The 16,862-nt window shown below is 40.7% G+C and overlaps 1 protein-coding gene across 4 annotated transcripts in view; it reads left to right on the top strand.

Annotated features, from left to right (window-relative positions):
- FIG4 (FIG4 phosphoinositide 5-phosphatase) overlaps positions 1 to 16,862 on the top strand; it is a 169,676-nt gene that overhangs the window by 90,542 nt on the left and 62,272 nt on the right. For all 4 annotated transcript variants that reach the window (XM_055535228.1, XM_055535229.1, XM_055535227.1 and 1 more), the window contains one exon: positions 7,192 to 7,330. In XM_055535228.1, coding sequence (XP_055391203.1) covers positions 7,192 to 7,330 — 139 coding nt within the window. The remainder of the gene's footprint in view (positions 1 to 7,191; positions 7,331 to 16,862) is intronic.

The following is a 16,862-nucleotide window of genomic DNA, read 5'->3' as shown; positions in this document are numbered from 1 at the left end:
AAAGATATTAATATGTATTGATGTATTCCAAGTGGCTACAACATTATTGCAAATGATTATTATAAATAGCTAAAAACACTAAAAATAACACGTGGTTTCACTTGGTTTTGTAAATTAGAATGGTTTTAGTGTAGTCTCTCTAAAGGCAGTCTCACTGGCTATGCTTCATTATTGTACTGGTTTTCTAGGACTTCTGTAACAAAGCACTGCAAGCTTGGTGGCTTAAAACAACATAAACGTGCTGTTTCACAGCTTTGGAGGCTTTAAGTTGGAAATCAAATGTCAGCAGGGCTGTGTTCCCTCTGAAGGCTCCAGGGGAGGTTCCTTACTTGCTTCTTATCTTCTGATGGTTTGCTGCTGATCCTTGGCTTGCAATTAAAACTGTGGTGCTTTCATTTCTGTCTCTGGTGTCACACGGCATTCTCCTCTCTGTTGTGTCTCCGTGGTGTTCTCCTCCCTGTGTGCGTGTGTCTCTTCTTATGAAGACACCAGTCATACTGCATTCAGGGCCTGCCCCATTCCAGTGTGGCTGTATCTTAACAGGATTACATCTGCAAGGACTTGATTTGCAAATAGGGTCATATTCACAGGTTCTGGGGCTTAAGACTTTTAATATCCCTTTTGTGGGGAACACAGTTCAGCTTGAACAGCTATGTAAGTCATGTGCCAACAAGTACATGTACCTCTGGGTATGTGTTGAACAAGGTTTAAAACTTCCTGTTCAGGATTGTTCCTGAATTGGGAGTCATTATGATCCAACCAGTCCATCCTAAAGGAGATCAGTCCTGGGTATTCATTGGAAGGACTGATGCTAAAGCTGAAACTCCAATACTTTGGCCACCTCATGCGAAGAGCTGACTCATTGGAAAAGACTCTGATGCTGGGAGGGATTGGGGGCAGGAGGAGAAGGGGACGACAGAGGATGAGATGGCTGGATGGCATTACCAACTCGATGGACTTGAGTTTGAGTGAACTCCGGGAGTTGGTGATGGACAGGGATGCCTGGTATGCTGTGATTCCTGGGGTCGCAAAGAGTCGGACACGACTGAGCAACTGAACTGATTGACACTTAAGGACCAAGTCATGTTTTTCAGTAAGATTAGAGCACAGAGAGTGAATGTGTAGCTGTACATGATTAAAAATGAAAGGAGAACAATTAAAAGACAGAAGGTGGTCATAAATGAGTAACGTGCACACGATGGAAAGGTAAAGCAAAATTATGCACAACTGAAAGAGGAACTCTTATGAAAGGAATTATTTTATGAATAATATGGCTAAAACAGACTTCTGTATTTTGAGAAGCATGGTGCCATTGGGGTGTACAACTTATTTTAAAATTACAATGGATATTATATAATGGTAATATATTAATAGAACCATTTTCTTTAAGCACTCAAGATGACTTTGTGAATCAGTCTCTCCGTGTTATGTCTCTGAGGTAGACAGGAAGGTTCTTGAAATTAGGTTGTTAAGAATTTTATCCTTGGTTCATATAGACAGATGAAGACTATGTGGGTAACCACCTGACTCCCTTTCAGGTTCATTTTAAAAACTGTTTTGAGTTTTCACATACTATTACCATGTTCTGGGGTTTCTTTTCTTTCTGAGAAATGTCCTTTGGTTTCTCTCATAACTGGCTACATAAGCAGTTGTAGGACGTCAATAAGAGAAGAACAAGTACCTAGGTATTCTCTTTGGATGTTAGGAAGAAGTTTATAATTGTAATTCCTTGTCAAGTTCTAATTTTCTTTTATATTTATATGTAGGTAAACCTGAATATTTTTTTCTGAAGCTTATTGAATTGAAATCCTATTTTAAGGAAAAAAATATAAGATACCTGCACAGTTAAGAATAGAACAGCTGTATATACATACATATACACACGTATATATACATATATATGTGTGTGTGTGTGTTTAGTTGCTCAGTCATGTCCAACTCTATGACCCTGCGGACTGTAGCCCACCAGGCTCCTCTGTCCATGAGATTTCCCAGGCAAGAGTACTGGAGTGGGTTGCTATTTCCTTCTCCCGGGGTTCTTCCGGACCCGGGGACTGAACCCCTGTCCTTACATGCTCACTGCCGTATGTGGTCAGTTTCTCCCCTCTGCGGCCTCATTTCCATGAGCATGGAGGCACACCTTGTGTTTTCCATCTAATCTTTTCTTCTGTTCTTAACCACACCCACTGCCAACAAAAGCTCTGCTCTCCTGAAGCAAAACCTCTTGGAAGCGTTATCTGTACACCTGTTCCCTCTCTCATATCCTGTTCTCTCCACCTGCTTCACTGAGCCTTTGCCCTGTCATGCCCCCAAACCCGTGCTTATCACAATCACCCCAATCTCCCACTGCCAAACCAGGGGCCCCTTTTCTGTGTTCATCTTGCTCAGCTGTTTGGCAGCTTGTATCACAATGGAGCACTCTTTCTTGAAACTCACCTCTGTGCTGTCTCTCTCAGTCTTGCTGGTGACTTGTCCTGCCCTATTTCTAAACTCTCCTCTTCTCTTTCTACACTTTTACCTTAGGGGCATCTCACCCAGCTTTTAAATACCATACGTTTGACACTCAAATATATATCTCTTCCATGACTCCAGACTTATCTAAATGCCTACCTTGCAGGCATTTCCTTCTGAACATTGTGTTAGTTTTCTACAGGTGCCATAACCAATTATCACAGACTCAGTGGCTTAAAACAACACCCATTTATTATGTCCCAGTGTTTGTGGTTCAGAAGTCTGGGAATAGCATTACTCACCTGTGTTCTCTGCTTAGGCTCTCACCTGGCTGCAGTTCAAATGAGAGCAATGAAGTCAGAATGTGGGCTCTGATCTGGAGGCCTCCAGGCTCATTCAGGTTGCTGGCAGAACTCGAGGTGGTTCTCGGACTGCTGTCCCCGTGTGCTGTTGGCTGGGGCTCATTCTCGGGTTTGAGAGGCTGCTTACCTTCCTTGGCTTGTGGTCCACTCCATCTTCAAAGCCAGCAATGGTGCATTAACCCTTGTGCCTAAAATCTGTCTGCTTTCCTCTTCTGCCCTTAAAGGATTCTTATGATTCCAGTGGCCGATCCAGGTAAGACACGATAATTTTCCTATGTTGATGTCATTGATTAGTCATTTCAGTTACATCTACAAAGTCGCTTTTGCCATCTAAGATGAAATATTCATGAGAAACTATGGAGGGAAGGTCATGAGGCCAAGTTTCTCCCTACCACGGATATCTGAGAAGAATCTCAAACTAATCATTTCCAGCAGGAAATGACTTGCTGCTGCTGCTGCTGCTGCTAAGTCGCTTCAGTCGTGTCCGACTCTGTGTGACCCTATAGACAGCAGCCCACCAGGCTCCCCCGTCCCTGGGATTCTCCAGGCAAGAATACTGGAGTGGGTTGCCATTTCCTTCTCCAATGCATGAAAGTGAAAAGTCAAAGTGAAATCACTCAGTCGTGTCCGACTCTTAGCGACCCCATGGACTGCAGCCTACCAGGCTCCTCCAGCCATAGGATTTTCCAGGCAAGAGTACTGACTCTGCCCCAAACTTGTTTCTCTACTTTTTTTCTTTTTTCACCTCTGCTTCCATTGTTCCGTTCAGAATCCTAGGAATCATCCTTAATTTCTTTATTCTCCTTATCTTCCTTGGCCTCCCCTCTTCTGTTCTTGCTCTTCACAGCAGCCACAGTGATCCTTTCGAGAGTTAGATCATATCACTCCCCACTCTGAAATCCCTTCCAGGGCTTCTCATCACATTTAAGATTGGACTCTTTGCCATGACCTTCGAGGCCTTGTGTGGTCTGCCTCACTGTCCCCAGTCCTGCTCTTTCTTTGCCCCCTGCCCTCCAGCCCCCCGCTCCCCCCTCCACCTTCGTGCTGTTCCGGACACTGTGCAGCCTCCACCTGCTTCCCTGACCACCCGACCTAAGTGTCCCTCTTCTCTCTCATCACTCTCATGTCACTCTTATTTTTTCAAAGAACTAACATCCTCTGAAAGTACCCTGTACCTTATTTACTTGAGAATTATTTTTGCTTCCCACTGTGGAATGTAAGCCCCATGAAAGCCAGAATCAGTTATGTATAGACCATATACCTAGTGTGGGACAGACATAGTAGGCTCTTGGATGAATGAATGGTGGATTTTTTTTTTTTGTAGTTATGAAGGTAATATATGCTAATTATAAAAAGTATAAAATAACTCACAAATAAATCATACAATCCTCACCTTTCAGAGGTAGCAACTTGTTCATATTTAGCAGAACATGATCCTTCTAGTTACTGTACAGGTAATGTATATCTGCTTTTGCCCTTTTAGATAATGTGAGTAATCTTTATGACCCTAAATACTCTTTTACAACTTAATTTTTGGTAGCCTTGTGGCAGTCTGTCCTTTAGAAGCACCATAGTGAGGTTACCTGTTTTTATTGTGCATTTATGTTTCTTTTAAACGAACATCTTTTTTGAATGTTTTTTATATTATGAAAATTTCAGCACCATATTTATTAGGTCAGAGTATACATATTTTCAGGATCTTTAAAGACATATATATGTATATATATAGCCAGGTAGCCTTAACGAAAGGATGTAGCAATCAGTTCTCTCTCAGCAGAGTATAGGAGTGCCCATTTTGGAAAGTATTTGCCAGCTTAATAAGTAGAAAATGGTTTGCATTGTTCTCAGTTTGCATCATTTATTGAATAATAGTAAAGTTGAGTTTTTGAATGTTTATCATCTATTTGTTTCGTTTAAAAATTGCATGTTTTTCTATTAGGGTGTTGATCTTTGTCCTTCTGACATTTAGTTGGTATTTATTTCAACATACAGTAGGAGGCAGTGGTCCAAGTTCACTGTCTGCTCCTCACTCTGGTTAAATAGTACTGTTTATCGAATAGCATCCCATTCCATTACTGATTTCAGAGGCCACTTTATCATGGACTTAATTTAATATTAGGTCAACAAATACTCTAGTTTCCAAATAAACATTTTTGGCTAATTAAAAAGAACTGTTATCTTCAAGCCTGACCTATTGAAATACAGTGCATTAGTGATTAACCATCTGGATGGAGTTTGAAAGATGCATATTCCTTTTTCCTTTAAAGCACAATTGAATATAAAAGTAGGTAGTTATTTTGCCCTCTTGTTATCTGCAACTGCAGAGAACCTACCTATTTTAAGCTTTTGTCTCAGTCCAAAGTACTACTGTCTTCCAAAGGGCGAAAACTTCATCTGCAGTCAAAAGTAGACAGGAGAAGTTCCTGAGGCTCATTAGGGCTGGCCTTAGATTCCAAGCTTAGTTCAGTTCAGTTCAGTCGCTCAGTCGTGTCCGACTCTTTGCGACCCCATGAATCGCAGCACGCCAGGCCTCCCTGTCCATCACCAACTCCCGGAGTTCACTCAGACTCACGTCCATCGAGGCAGTGATGCCATCCAGCCATCTCATCCTCTGTTGTCCCCTTCTCCTCCTGCCCCCAATCCCTCCCAGCATCAGAGTCTTTTCCAATGAGTCAACTCTTCGCATGAGGTGGCCAAAGTACTGGAGTTTCAGCTTTAGCATCATTCCTTCCAAAGAAATCCAAGCTTAGTAAGTGACCATAAATACCATAGATACATTTTAAGTTAATGTAACAGCAGTACATTCAAGAACTCTCCATTATGATCCTTTGAAGGCATGTCTATTATTTGGTTAGGTTTCTCAATCTTACATTTTATCATACTTGCTAAAAATTAAAGGAACTACTAATTAGGCTTAATTAGGGATAAAAGAAACTCCTTGAAAATGTGGCTGAAAAATGGAAAGCTTCTTTAGATAGAATTAAGATATTTTGAGGTACTGCATAGTGTGAATTATTAAGTGCCATTAAGGCTACCCAAGAATCATAAAGAATATAATTACTATAAAAGCAGTATGTTTACTTTCATATTGTGTTAAGAGGGTGCAAATTGGGGTGGTAATGCCTTCATCATTTAATACTTGATGTTTTCTCTCAACAAATGGAAAAAAGGCTCCAAGTATACTCATCATATAAACACACCCCTTTCATATATTACTTGTAGCATAAAAGGTGAGTGCTGTTTTAATGGAATGCTTCCTGTCAAAATATATACCTGGAACCCATGTTTAATGTACCAGATTTGATTTATTGCTTCTGCCAAAACGACCAAATAGCCCAATGAGAACAGTGTTGCTAATTTCAGATTTTTCTGTGTTCACTATAGCTGTTGGAAGAAAATTGATTTTATGATGATGTTATCCTGTTTCAAAAGCAGTCATTTCTGTTGGCTTTTTGGTTCTGTGCTCAATTTCAGAAAGAGATTATTATTTATATTGTGGATGTCTGCCCCTAACTTGAATATACAAGGGCTCAGAGACCAGAATGGAAAGAATGAAGGATGCTTGGGAGGGGGCTGTGCAGGACGGGAAGGACGGCTCATGAGACCACTTCAGTGCTTATCGTTTTTACCAAAAATACAATTGAGAAAAAGAAGAGGAGAGACAGCGTGTGTGTGTGTGTGTGTGTGTGTGTGTGTGTGTGTGTGTGTGTGTGGTCAGTTTTACTAGTTTGTAGTCTGTTTTGAAAAAGTACTTTTGGAGAGGTTGAATGGTTAGAGTGACGCTGTTTTCCGTGTGCACACTCTGCCTTCATTATCAAACGCAGCTGTAGGGGAAACCAAATGTTGTAAAGGTTGTCTCTGCTAAAGAAATGGAGTATCTTTTCATGGATTAAAAGCAGAAACTTGGAAACTGACTTGTTCAAGGATGTGCAACAGAATATGGGTAGGAATTGGGCCACTTTATTTGTCTGACTTCTCTTCTGTCTTTGCCATAAAGTGAAGATGTTCTTTGTTTCAGGTAAACCCACAAATGGTGAGGATGTTTTTATTCTAAAAATGCAATCACTAAGGTAATTAGGGCAGTTCTTCAAGACTTTTTAAGAATCTCTCAAAATTCAAGAAGCAGTTTACATTCACTATCCTCTATGTTATGAGACGTATAGAGTAAAAAGGAAACATTTTGAAATAAGATTTTAATTTTCAAAATCTTGGTGGGTGTTTTAGATGTTGTGTATGATTTTTACAGTATAAATGCTATTATTTTCAGAGGTGTGTTCTATGACATTCCAGATGTACCCTTAATCCTCCTAAGAAAGCATTCCCCTGGGTTGTTTATGTGAGTAATAGAGTTCCTGAATTATGTATTTTTGCTTTTTAGATGCTGACAGACAAGATTCCATTAATCTCTTCCTGGGAGTTTTCCATCCCACTGAAGGGAAACCTCATCTCTGGGAACTCCCGACAGATTTTTATTTGCATCATAAAAACACCATGAGACTTTTACCAACAAGAAGAAGGTATTTTTCTTCCTGGTCTACTATTTTAAACTCAGCTTTGATATTATTTTGAATATGAGAGAACTTTCTTTTTGAGAAATGATTATATAGGCTAAAGAGTCAGCCTTGCTACATGTTTGCCAGGAGGAATTTAGTATTGTTGATGTCATGATAGTTCAGTTCAGCACTCAGTCGTGTCAGACTCTTTGCGACCCCATGAACCACAGCACACCAGGCCTCCCTGTCCATCACCAACTCCGGGAGCATACCCAAACTCATGTCCATCGAGTCGGTGATGCCATCCAACCATCTCATCCTCCGTTGTCCCCTTTTCCTCCTGCCCTCAATCTTTCCCTGCATCAGGGTCTTTTCAAATGAGTCAGCTCTTTACATCAGGTGGCCAAAGTATTGGAGTTTCAGCCTCAACATTGGGAAATTGTCATTAACAAATACAGTTGTTTTGCATTTTCATAAGATACAAAGTTTCAGAGCTTCATCATTGAACTATTAAGTTGAAGCTCCACTGGAGCAAACCAGTAACTTAACTTTTGAGTGCTTCCTACAAATGTGGGGTGATGAAGAACTCTTAACATATAAGGTATTGTCTTTGGTTTTTAAGTGTGGTGTCTAGGCAGTCTCACTTTGGAATTCCAATGTTCTTTCCTCCAGGAAGCACAGGGAACTCTTGGTGACACTGGGGAGGACAGGAAGCTAGAGCCGTGGTGCTAGTGGCAGGTGCCACTCCCACCAGCCCTGTTGCTCAGTCTGGGCTTTCTTGAGTCATTCGCTGTATGGGCTATTATGATGACAGTTAAATTAGTAGCAGTAGTCCCCAAATACGGAGAAGACGATGGCACCCCACTCCAGTACTCTTGCCTGGAAAATCCCATGGATGGAGGAGCCTGGTGGGCTGCAGTCCATGGGGTCATGAAGAGTCAGACATGACTGAGCGACTTCACTTTCACTTTTCACTGTCATGCATTGGAGAAGGAAATGGCAACCCACTCCAGTGTTCTTGCCTGGAGAATCCCAGGGACGGGGGAGCCTGGTAGGCTGCCGTCTATGGGGTCGCACAGAGTCAGACATGACTGAAGTGACTTAGCAGCAGCAGCAGTCCCCAAATAAATGAACTGTTTCCTGAGGATTGGACAAGACTCCCTGTGTAGCACAGGCCGCAGGGTCAGGGGACTTGAGTTGGTGTCTCTGCAGCCGTGTGACCTTGGACTATTTAACCTCTCTAAGTCTCATTTCCCTCCTCTGCACAATGTAAATGACAGGACACACATTACAGAGTCATTGTAAGGGTTTAATGAGAGGACTCTTTAGCACTGTTAATTGAAGAGTCATGTTCTAATAATGGGCAACATTTTTCACATATGAGACTTGAGCCTGGTCCCTTCTGCTCAGAGCCCTGTGACATCAAGTCTGCTCCTAAGGCTCTCCTCTCACAACATCCGTGTGATCTAGCCCTCATTTTGTGCAACAGTGCCTCGCAAACACTATAGGGTTCATTGCTGGTCGGTGCTAATTGTGTGGACAGACCACAAACAACTGGTGAATTAGCAAGTGCTAATGTTACAGATGTTACCAAATTCTCTATTACTTCAGGAACATTTCGAATATTAAGAAAATGTCAGAGTTTATATGTTTCTCAGTTTTGTTCCTTTAAGTACATTTTCTTGGAATAACCAGCTTAATGCTTGACCTTACTTTCCCTATAAATGAAGCAGTGCTGATTTTTCCACTATATTAATAAATGATTGCCATGAATTTTTGCTGACAAAAAAATCTGGAGCTAATTATGTTTATTTGATGAGAGATAAATGTAAATACCTATATTTAGCTTTGTTGATGCAATTGACTATGGGTAAATATGGTTGATTTTCTGAAACTTTATATTACCTTAAAGTATTGAAGCTATTAAGATACAACTTGGAGAACAAGCAAAACTCAATTTTCTGTTGCTGAAATTAGCTAGTAAATTACAAGCATAAGTTAAACCTAGAGTTACATAACTGAGGCAGGCAGTGTTGGTGCTTATTTGTGGAAATAAAAGGAAGCTGATGTTACATTCCCATTTTTAAAATTAAAAAAAGGAAACTGAGTTGCAGAGAAAATGTGTCTTGACTGAGGTTATGTAGCCGATTAGACAGCACAGTAAATGAATACACTAAACACCTGCCACTGAGAATAAACTTTTATCAAAGTAGGTACTGTGGCTCTCACAGTTGACTTGGTCTCCTTGTTTTGTTTTTCTCTAGAATGTGAAAATTCCAAAAATTGATTTTTGGCATCAACAACTAATACTAATAAAGACTGTAGGATAAATTTCAGTACTTTATTTTGGCCCTTCTAGTCACCCACCGATACTAGTTATTTTTTTTTTTTTTTTTTAAATTTTATTTTATTTTTAAACTTTACATAACTGTATTAGATTTGCCAAATATCAAAATGAATCCGCCACAGGTATACATGTGTTCCCCATCCTGAACCCTCCTCCCTCCTCCCTCCCCATTCCATCCCTCTGGGTCGTCCCAGTGCACCAGCCCCAAGCATCCAGTATCGTGCATCGATACTAGTTATTTTGATGACTGATGACGGTTAAATCCGTATGCTGAGTCTCAGAAGAATTAGCCAGAGGCAATAACCAGACTGGAGCATGGACGCTAGGGTAGAGCTGAGTAGGATTTTCTGCAGGTGTGTGACCTTAGACCTGTTTCTAAACCTCTGGAAATCTTGTTTTCCCAACTATAGAAAGGAAATGACTACACACACCTCATAGGTCACTTTAAGGATTAAATAAAATATGAATGGGAAGTACTTCCTACTGGGTCTGACACATGATCCACACAGTCTGGAAGTAGCCAAGCTCTGGAGGGACTGCCCGCAGTTAATACCTGTGTGACGGGAAACAAGACATATAACCGGTCCAATTCTCAGTTTCCACATCAGTAAAATAGAGATACTGATAGTGTCTGACCTGTAGGTTTTTCTGAGAATCAGATGAGATCATATAAATCCTTAGCACACAGTAGTCCAACAGATACTAGTATTGTTATTGTTCTTTAAAACGACTACATTCCTTAGTTGTGAGTGAAGTGAACCCGCTCAGTCGTGTCTGACTCTTTGCGACCCCGTGGACTGTAACCCGCCAGGCTCCTCTATCCATGGGATTCTCCAGGCAAGAATACTGGAGTGGGTTGCCATTTCCTTCTCCAGAGGATCTTCCCAACCCAGGGATCAAACCCGAGTCTCCCGCATGGCAGGCTGATGCTTTATCCGAATGACCATTAAGTCTGGAAACTTAGATAATATTATTTTATCACTCATTTTTTGTTGTTCATTCCCTAAATCATGTGCAGCTCTTTGTGATCCCATGGACTGCAGCACGCCAGGCTTCTTGCCCTTCACTGTCTCCCAGAGTTTACTCAAATTCATGTCCATTGAGTCAGTGATGCCATTCAACCATCTCATCCTCTGTTGTCCCTTCCCTTCCTGCCCTCAATCTTTCCTAGAATCAGGGTCTTTTCCAATGAGTCGGCTCTCTGCATCAGGTGGCCAAGGTATTAGAGCTTCAGTATCAGTCCTTCCAATGAATATTCAGGGTTGAATGCCTTTAGGATTGGCTGGTTTAATCTCTTTGCTGTCCAAGGGACTATCAAGAATCTTCTCCAGCACCACAGTTCAAAAGCATCAATTCTTCAGTGCTCAGCCTTCTTTATGGTCCAGTTCTCACATCTGTACATGACTACTGGAAAAAAAGAAAAACAAAGCTTTGACAATACAGACTTTAGTCGGCAAAGTGATGTCTCTGCTTTTTAATGCTCTGACTGGGTTTGTCATAGCGTTCTTCCAAGGAGCAAGCATCTTTTAATTTCACGGCTACAGTCACTGTTTGCAGTGATTTTGGAGCTCAGGAAAATAAACTCTGCCACTATTTCCATTTTCTCCCCATCTGTTTGCCATGAAGTGATGGGATGGGACCAGATGCCTTGATCTTGGTTTTTTGAATGTTGAGTTTTAAGCTAGCTTTTTCACTCTCCTCTTTCTCCTGCATCAAGAGGCTCTTTAGTTCCTCTTCACTTTCTGCCATTAGGGTGGTATCATCTGTATATCTGAGGTTGTTGATATTTCTCCCAGAAATCTTGATTGCAGCTTGAGATTCATCCAGTCCAGCATTTCACATGGTGTACTCTGTATGCAAGTTAAATGAGCAGTGTGACAATATACAGCCTTGATGAACTCCTTTCCCAATTTTGAACCAGTTCATTGTTCCATATCCCATTCTAACTGTTGCCTCTTGACCTGCACACAGGTTTCTCAGGAGGTAGGTGAGGTGGTTTGGTTTTCCCACCTCTTTAAGAATTTTCCACAGTTTGTTGTCATCCACACAGTCAAAGCAGAAGTAGATGTTTTTCTGGAATTCTCTTGCTTTTTCTATGATCCCACAGATGTTTGCAATTTGATCTCTGGTTCCTCAGCCTTTTCTAAATCCAGCTTGTACGTCTGGAAGTTCTTGGTTCACGTACTATTGAAGCCTAGCTTGAAGGATTTTGAACATTACCTTATTAGCATGTGAAATGAGTGCAGTTATACAGTAATTTGAACATTCTCTGGCATTACCCTTCTTTGAGATTAGAAATGAAAACTTACCTTTTCCAGTCCTGTGGCCATTGCTTAGTTTTCCATATTTGCTGACATGTTGAGTGTAGCACTTAACAGCATCATCTTTTAGGATTTGATATAACTCAGCTGGAATTCCGTCACCTCAGCTAGCTTTGTCCATAGTAATGCTTCCTAAGGCCCACTTGACTTCACATGCTGTGATGTCTGGCTCTAGGTGAATGACCATACCATCGTGCTTATTCGGATGATTAAGATCTATTTTATAACATACTATTAGTGAACATTTTATTATGTATTTGTGTTTCCAAACTTTGTGACCATCTGTATTTTACACTGTTTACCAATGACTTATTCTAAAATAGTATTTTTATAAAATGATAAGGGAAGGGGGGATAAACTAGCTTTGCCCGGAATTCATCCAAACCAGTTCTCTCGAGATAACTACTTTTGTGACTCAAAATCCCACGTTTATGAATCTGTTCAAAACTGCTGATTGAAGCTTTGTTCTGAATAGTACTGGGGTGGGTTGCCATTTCCTTCTCCAGAGGATCTTCCCAACCCAGGGATCGAACCTGGGTCTCCCGCATTGTAGTCAGATGCTTTACCATCTGGGCCACCAGGGAAGTCTGAAATAGGTTAATATGTCATATATCATCTCAGATGCCATTTTTGAATCAGTGTTAATAAAGTCACCAGGGTATTTTTAGGCATTATACATTAATTATCTCTTTGACTCAGAGTTGAGAGGTTTCCTGCACTATTTTCTGTCTGATATATGCGTTCCCTCTGTGTCTTCCCAGGTGGGGCTCAGCTGTACTGTGCTTGGCTGGCGTTGGTTTGTCAGCCAGCACCTGTCAGGTTGAGAGGTAGTCGTTTTTGGACAGTTCACTCACATTATTCTTTCTCATATCATGCCGAGATCCGTTTGCCTGTAACTTTACCTACTACTCTTAGTTTAATCCCCTGAGACCTTAAGAACACAGTTTTCTCATTCACTTGATGGTCTTTTAAATATTTGAAGACAGGTTCACACATTCTCAAAGTTCTTCTTCTCCAGGTTAAATAGCTCCACTTTCTTAACTGTTTCTCCTGTACTGTGGTTTTAAGTCTGTTTAGCGTTCAGAAGGCTTTCTTCTGTATTCCAGTTTATGTCGGTGCTCTTTTTAAACTGGAATTCAAACCTGGGTCCAGTAGTAGTCCGACTTTGGTTTAATTTGTGCCAAGTGTTGTGGGACCACTGGTGCCATCATTCCCCTTGTCCTGGGTAATCTGTTTTTTTATCATGAAGCACAAAGTTACATTGATTGTTTGCAGCAATGCTATCGTAATGTTAATTCTCTGGGCTTCTATCCACTGGAATTCCCAAGTCTTTTTAACATGCCCTATTGCCATGCCTTATCTCTGCCATCTTGTCTTGCCTGTATATGCTTTGCCTGCTTCCAGAAAAAATACGTAAACACGTATCCTATTTATTAGCTATTTCCTCTAGCTTTGTAGCTTCTTCAGAATTAATCAGTTGGCTATCTTGATCCTAATGTAAGTCCTTGATGAAATAGGGTGAGTCCTTAAACAGAATAGGATAGATAGCAGAGCCCTGTGGGCTACCAACCAACAACTCCCTCTACCTTGACACTGTTACATGATTTTTGATTGGAATCATTTCAACAGCTGTAACTAACCATGCTGTCAACACTTGACTGTCCTATCATCCTGCCCACATGTCTCTGTCTTGTTCACATATATCAGTTGCTTTGCTCAGATCCATATATGTTATTTCAGAGAGCTCCCAAGTTTACTAGTGGAGTTAAAGAGCCTTTTAAAATCTTCCTAACCTTTCTATGTGAGCCAGTGGAATTGAATACTCTTAATACTGGAGAGTGAAAAAGAGAAAAGAAGCTGACTTTCTAGGTGTTTATGCAGAGGCGGAAGTGGCGCCCATCTGCCATCGCCTGTCCTCTGATACCTGGTCTGGAAGCAGATTTCTGTCCCGGTGCAGGTGCTCTTCCCCTGGGTGAATGTGCTGGTGGGGGAGGTGATGCCTCCCAGTCCTGGGCTCAGTCCTCTCAGATGCTTTCCTCCTCCACCCATCTCAGCCCAGCTTCCCCAGAGCAGGTATTTCTTTGGGCTTCTTTCCTTCTGAGACCCACTTAGAAGAGTTGGACTTTATAAAAAAAATTATTTACTTTTAATTGAAGGATAACTTCTTTACAATATTGTGCTGATTTCTGCCATACATCAACATGAATCAGCCATAGGTTCACATATATCTCCTCCCTCTTGAACCCCCCTCGAACCTCCCACCCTTTCCCACCCCTCTAGGTTGCCACAGAGTCCTGGTTTGAGTTCCCTGGATCATATAGCAAATTCCTATTGGTCATTTGTTTTACAAATGGCAGTGGTGTATATGTTTCCATGCTACTGTCTCCATTCATCCCACCCTCTCCCTCCCCACAGCCCGTGTCCATAAAGCTTTTCTTCTATGTCTGCATCTCCATGGCTGCTCTGCAAGTAGGTTCATCAGTACCATCTTTCTAGATTCCATACATAGATGTTAATATACAATATTTGTTTTTCTAACTTACTTCACTCTGTATAATATGCTCTATTCATCCACTTCATTAGAACTGACCGAAATGCATTCCTTTTTATGGCTAACATTCCACTCTATCTGTGTACCACAAATTCCGTATCCATTCATCTGTTGATGGACATCTAGGTTGCTTCTGTGTCCTAGCTATTATAAATTGTGCTGCAGTGAACATTGGGGTACATGTGTCTTTTTTCATTTTGGGTTCCTCAGGGTATATGCCTAGTAGTGGGGATCGTATAGTATGCTGGGTCATATAGTGGTTTTATTTCTCGTTTTTAAAGGAATCTCTGTACTGTCTTCCATAGTGGTTGTATCAGTCTGCATTCCCGCCAACAGTACAAGAGGGTTCCCTTTTCTCCACACCCTCTCCAGTATTTATTGTTTGTGGATTTTTGATGATGGCCATTCTGACTGGTGTGAGGTGATATCTCATTGCAGCTTGATTTGCATTTCTCTAATAATAAGCAATGTTGAGCATCTTTTCATGTGTTTATTAGTCATCTAAGAGACACGGGTTCAATCCCTGGGTCAGGAAGATTCCCTGGAGAAGGGCATGGCAACCCACTCCAGTATTCTTGCCTAGAGAATCACATGGACAGGTGAGCCTGGCAGCCTACAGTCCATAGGGTCACAAAGAGTTGGGCACAACTGAAGTGACTTAGCACATTAGTCATCTGTGTTTCTTCTTTGGAGAAATGTCTGTTGAAGTCTTTTGCCCACTTTTAAAAAAAAAAAATTATTTTTTAATTGAAGGAAATTGCTTTACAGAATTTTGCTGTTTTCTGCCAAATATCAACATGAATCAGCCATAGGTATACCTATGTCCCTTCTCTCTTGAACCTCCCTCCCATTCTCTCCCCATTCCACCCCTCTAGGCTGATACTGAGCCCCTATTTGAGTTACCTGAGTCATACAGCAAAACTGACTATCTATTTTACATATGGTAATGTAAGTTTCCATGTTACTCCTCCATACATCTCACCCCCTTCTTCCTCCCCTCCAAGCCATGTCCTTAAGTTTGTTTTCTATGTCTGTTTCTCCACTGTTGACCTGAAAATAAACTCATCAGTACCATCTTTCTAGAGTCCATGTATATGTATTAGTATGCAATATTTCTCTTTCTCTTTCTGACTAACTTCACTCTGTATCATAGACTCTAGGTTCATCCACCTGATTAGAACTGACTCAAATGCATTCCTTTTTATAGCTGAGTAATCCATTGTATATATGTACCACAGCTCCTTTATCCATTCATCTGTCAGTGGACATGTAGGTTGCTTCCATGTTCTACCTATCGTGAGTGTGCTGCAGTGAACATTGGGGTATTTGTGTCTTTTTCAATTTTGATTTCCTCAAGGTATATGCCCAGTAGTGGGATTGCTGGGTCATATGGTGGTTTTATTCCTAGTTTTTTAAGGAATCACCATACCATCTTCCATAGCTGCCCACTTTTTGATTGGGCTGTTTTTCTGGTATTGAGTTTTATGAGCTGTTTGTGTATTTTGGAAATTAATCATTTGTCAGTTGTTTCAGTTGCTGTTATTTTCTTACATTCTGAAGGTTGTCTTTTCACCTTGTTTATAGTTTCCTTTGCTGTTCAAAAGCTTTTAAATTTAATTAGGCCCACCTGTTTATTTTTATTTCCATTACTCTGGGAAGTGGGTCATAGAGGATCTTGCTGTTATTTATGTTATACAGTGTTCTGCCTATGTTCTCCTCTAAGAGTTTTTTAATTTCTGGTCTTACATTTAGGTCTTTAATCCATTTTGAGTTTATCTTTGTGTATGGTATTAGGAAGTGTTCTAATTTCATTCTTTTAACATAGCTGTCCAGTTCTCCTAGCACCACTTATTGAAGAGACTGTCTCTTTCCCATTGTTTGCCTCTATTGTCCAAGGTAAGGTGCCCATAGGTGTGTGGGTTTATTTCTGGGCTTTCTATCTTGTTCCATTGGTCTATATTTCCGTTTTTGTGCCAGTACAATACTGTCTTGATGACTCTAGTCTTTTTGAAAACTATTGTTAAGCTTTATTTTGCATAAGGATACAGTTTAGTAATATTTTTTAAAAATTTATGGCCTGATCTCTTAATTTTCTCTTAATTCTTTTTCTCCATATGGTGCATTCTGAGTTAAAACATGTTCTTTATAATGTTTTCTTCTTTTTCCTAAGTAACTGTTTTTTAGTTATTTATTTATATGTGCGTTGATACCTTCTCTGCTTTCCTCCTCTGCCAATTCTGTCTGCCGTCATTAGAATTTATGCCTGTGCTTGCTCCTGGGTGAGTTCTTTCTCTAACACACATACACCCTTTTAAATGAGTTAGCCCATGTCTTTTT

The sequence above is a fragment of the Bubalus kerabau genome, chromosome 9 (assembly GCF_029407905.1).
Source record: "Bubalus kerabau isolate K-KA32 ecotype Philippines breed swamp buffalo chromosome 9, PCC_UOA_SB_1v2, whole genome shotgun sequence".
Taxonomy (NCBI): domain Eukaryota; kingdom Metazoa; phylum Chordata; class Mammalia; order Artiodactyla; family Bovidae; genus Bubalus; species Bubalus kerabau.
The sequence above is the reverse complement of the archived record's forward strand: the minus strand, read 5'-3'. Positions and strand labels throughout refer to the sequence as shown.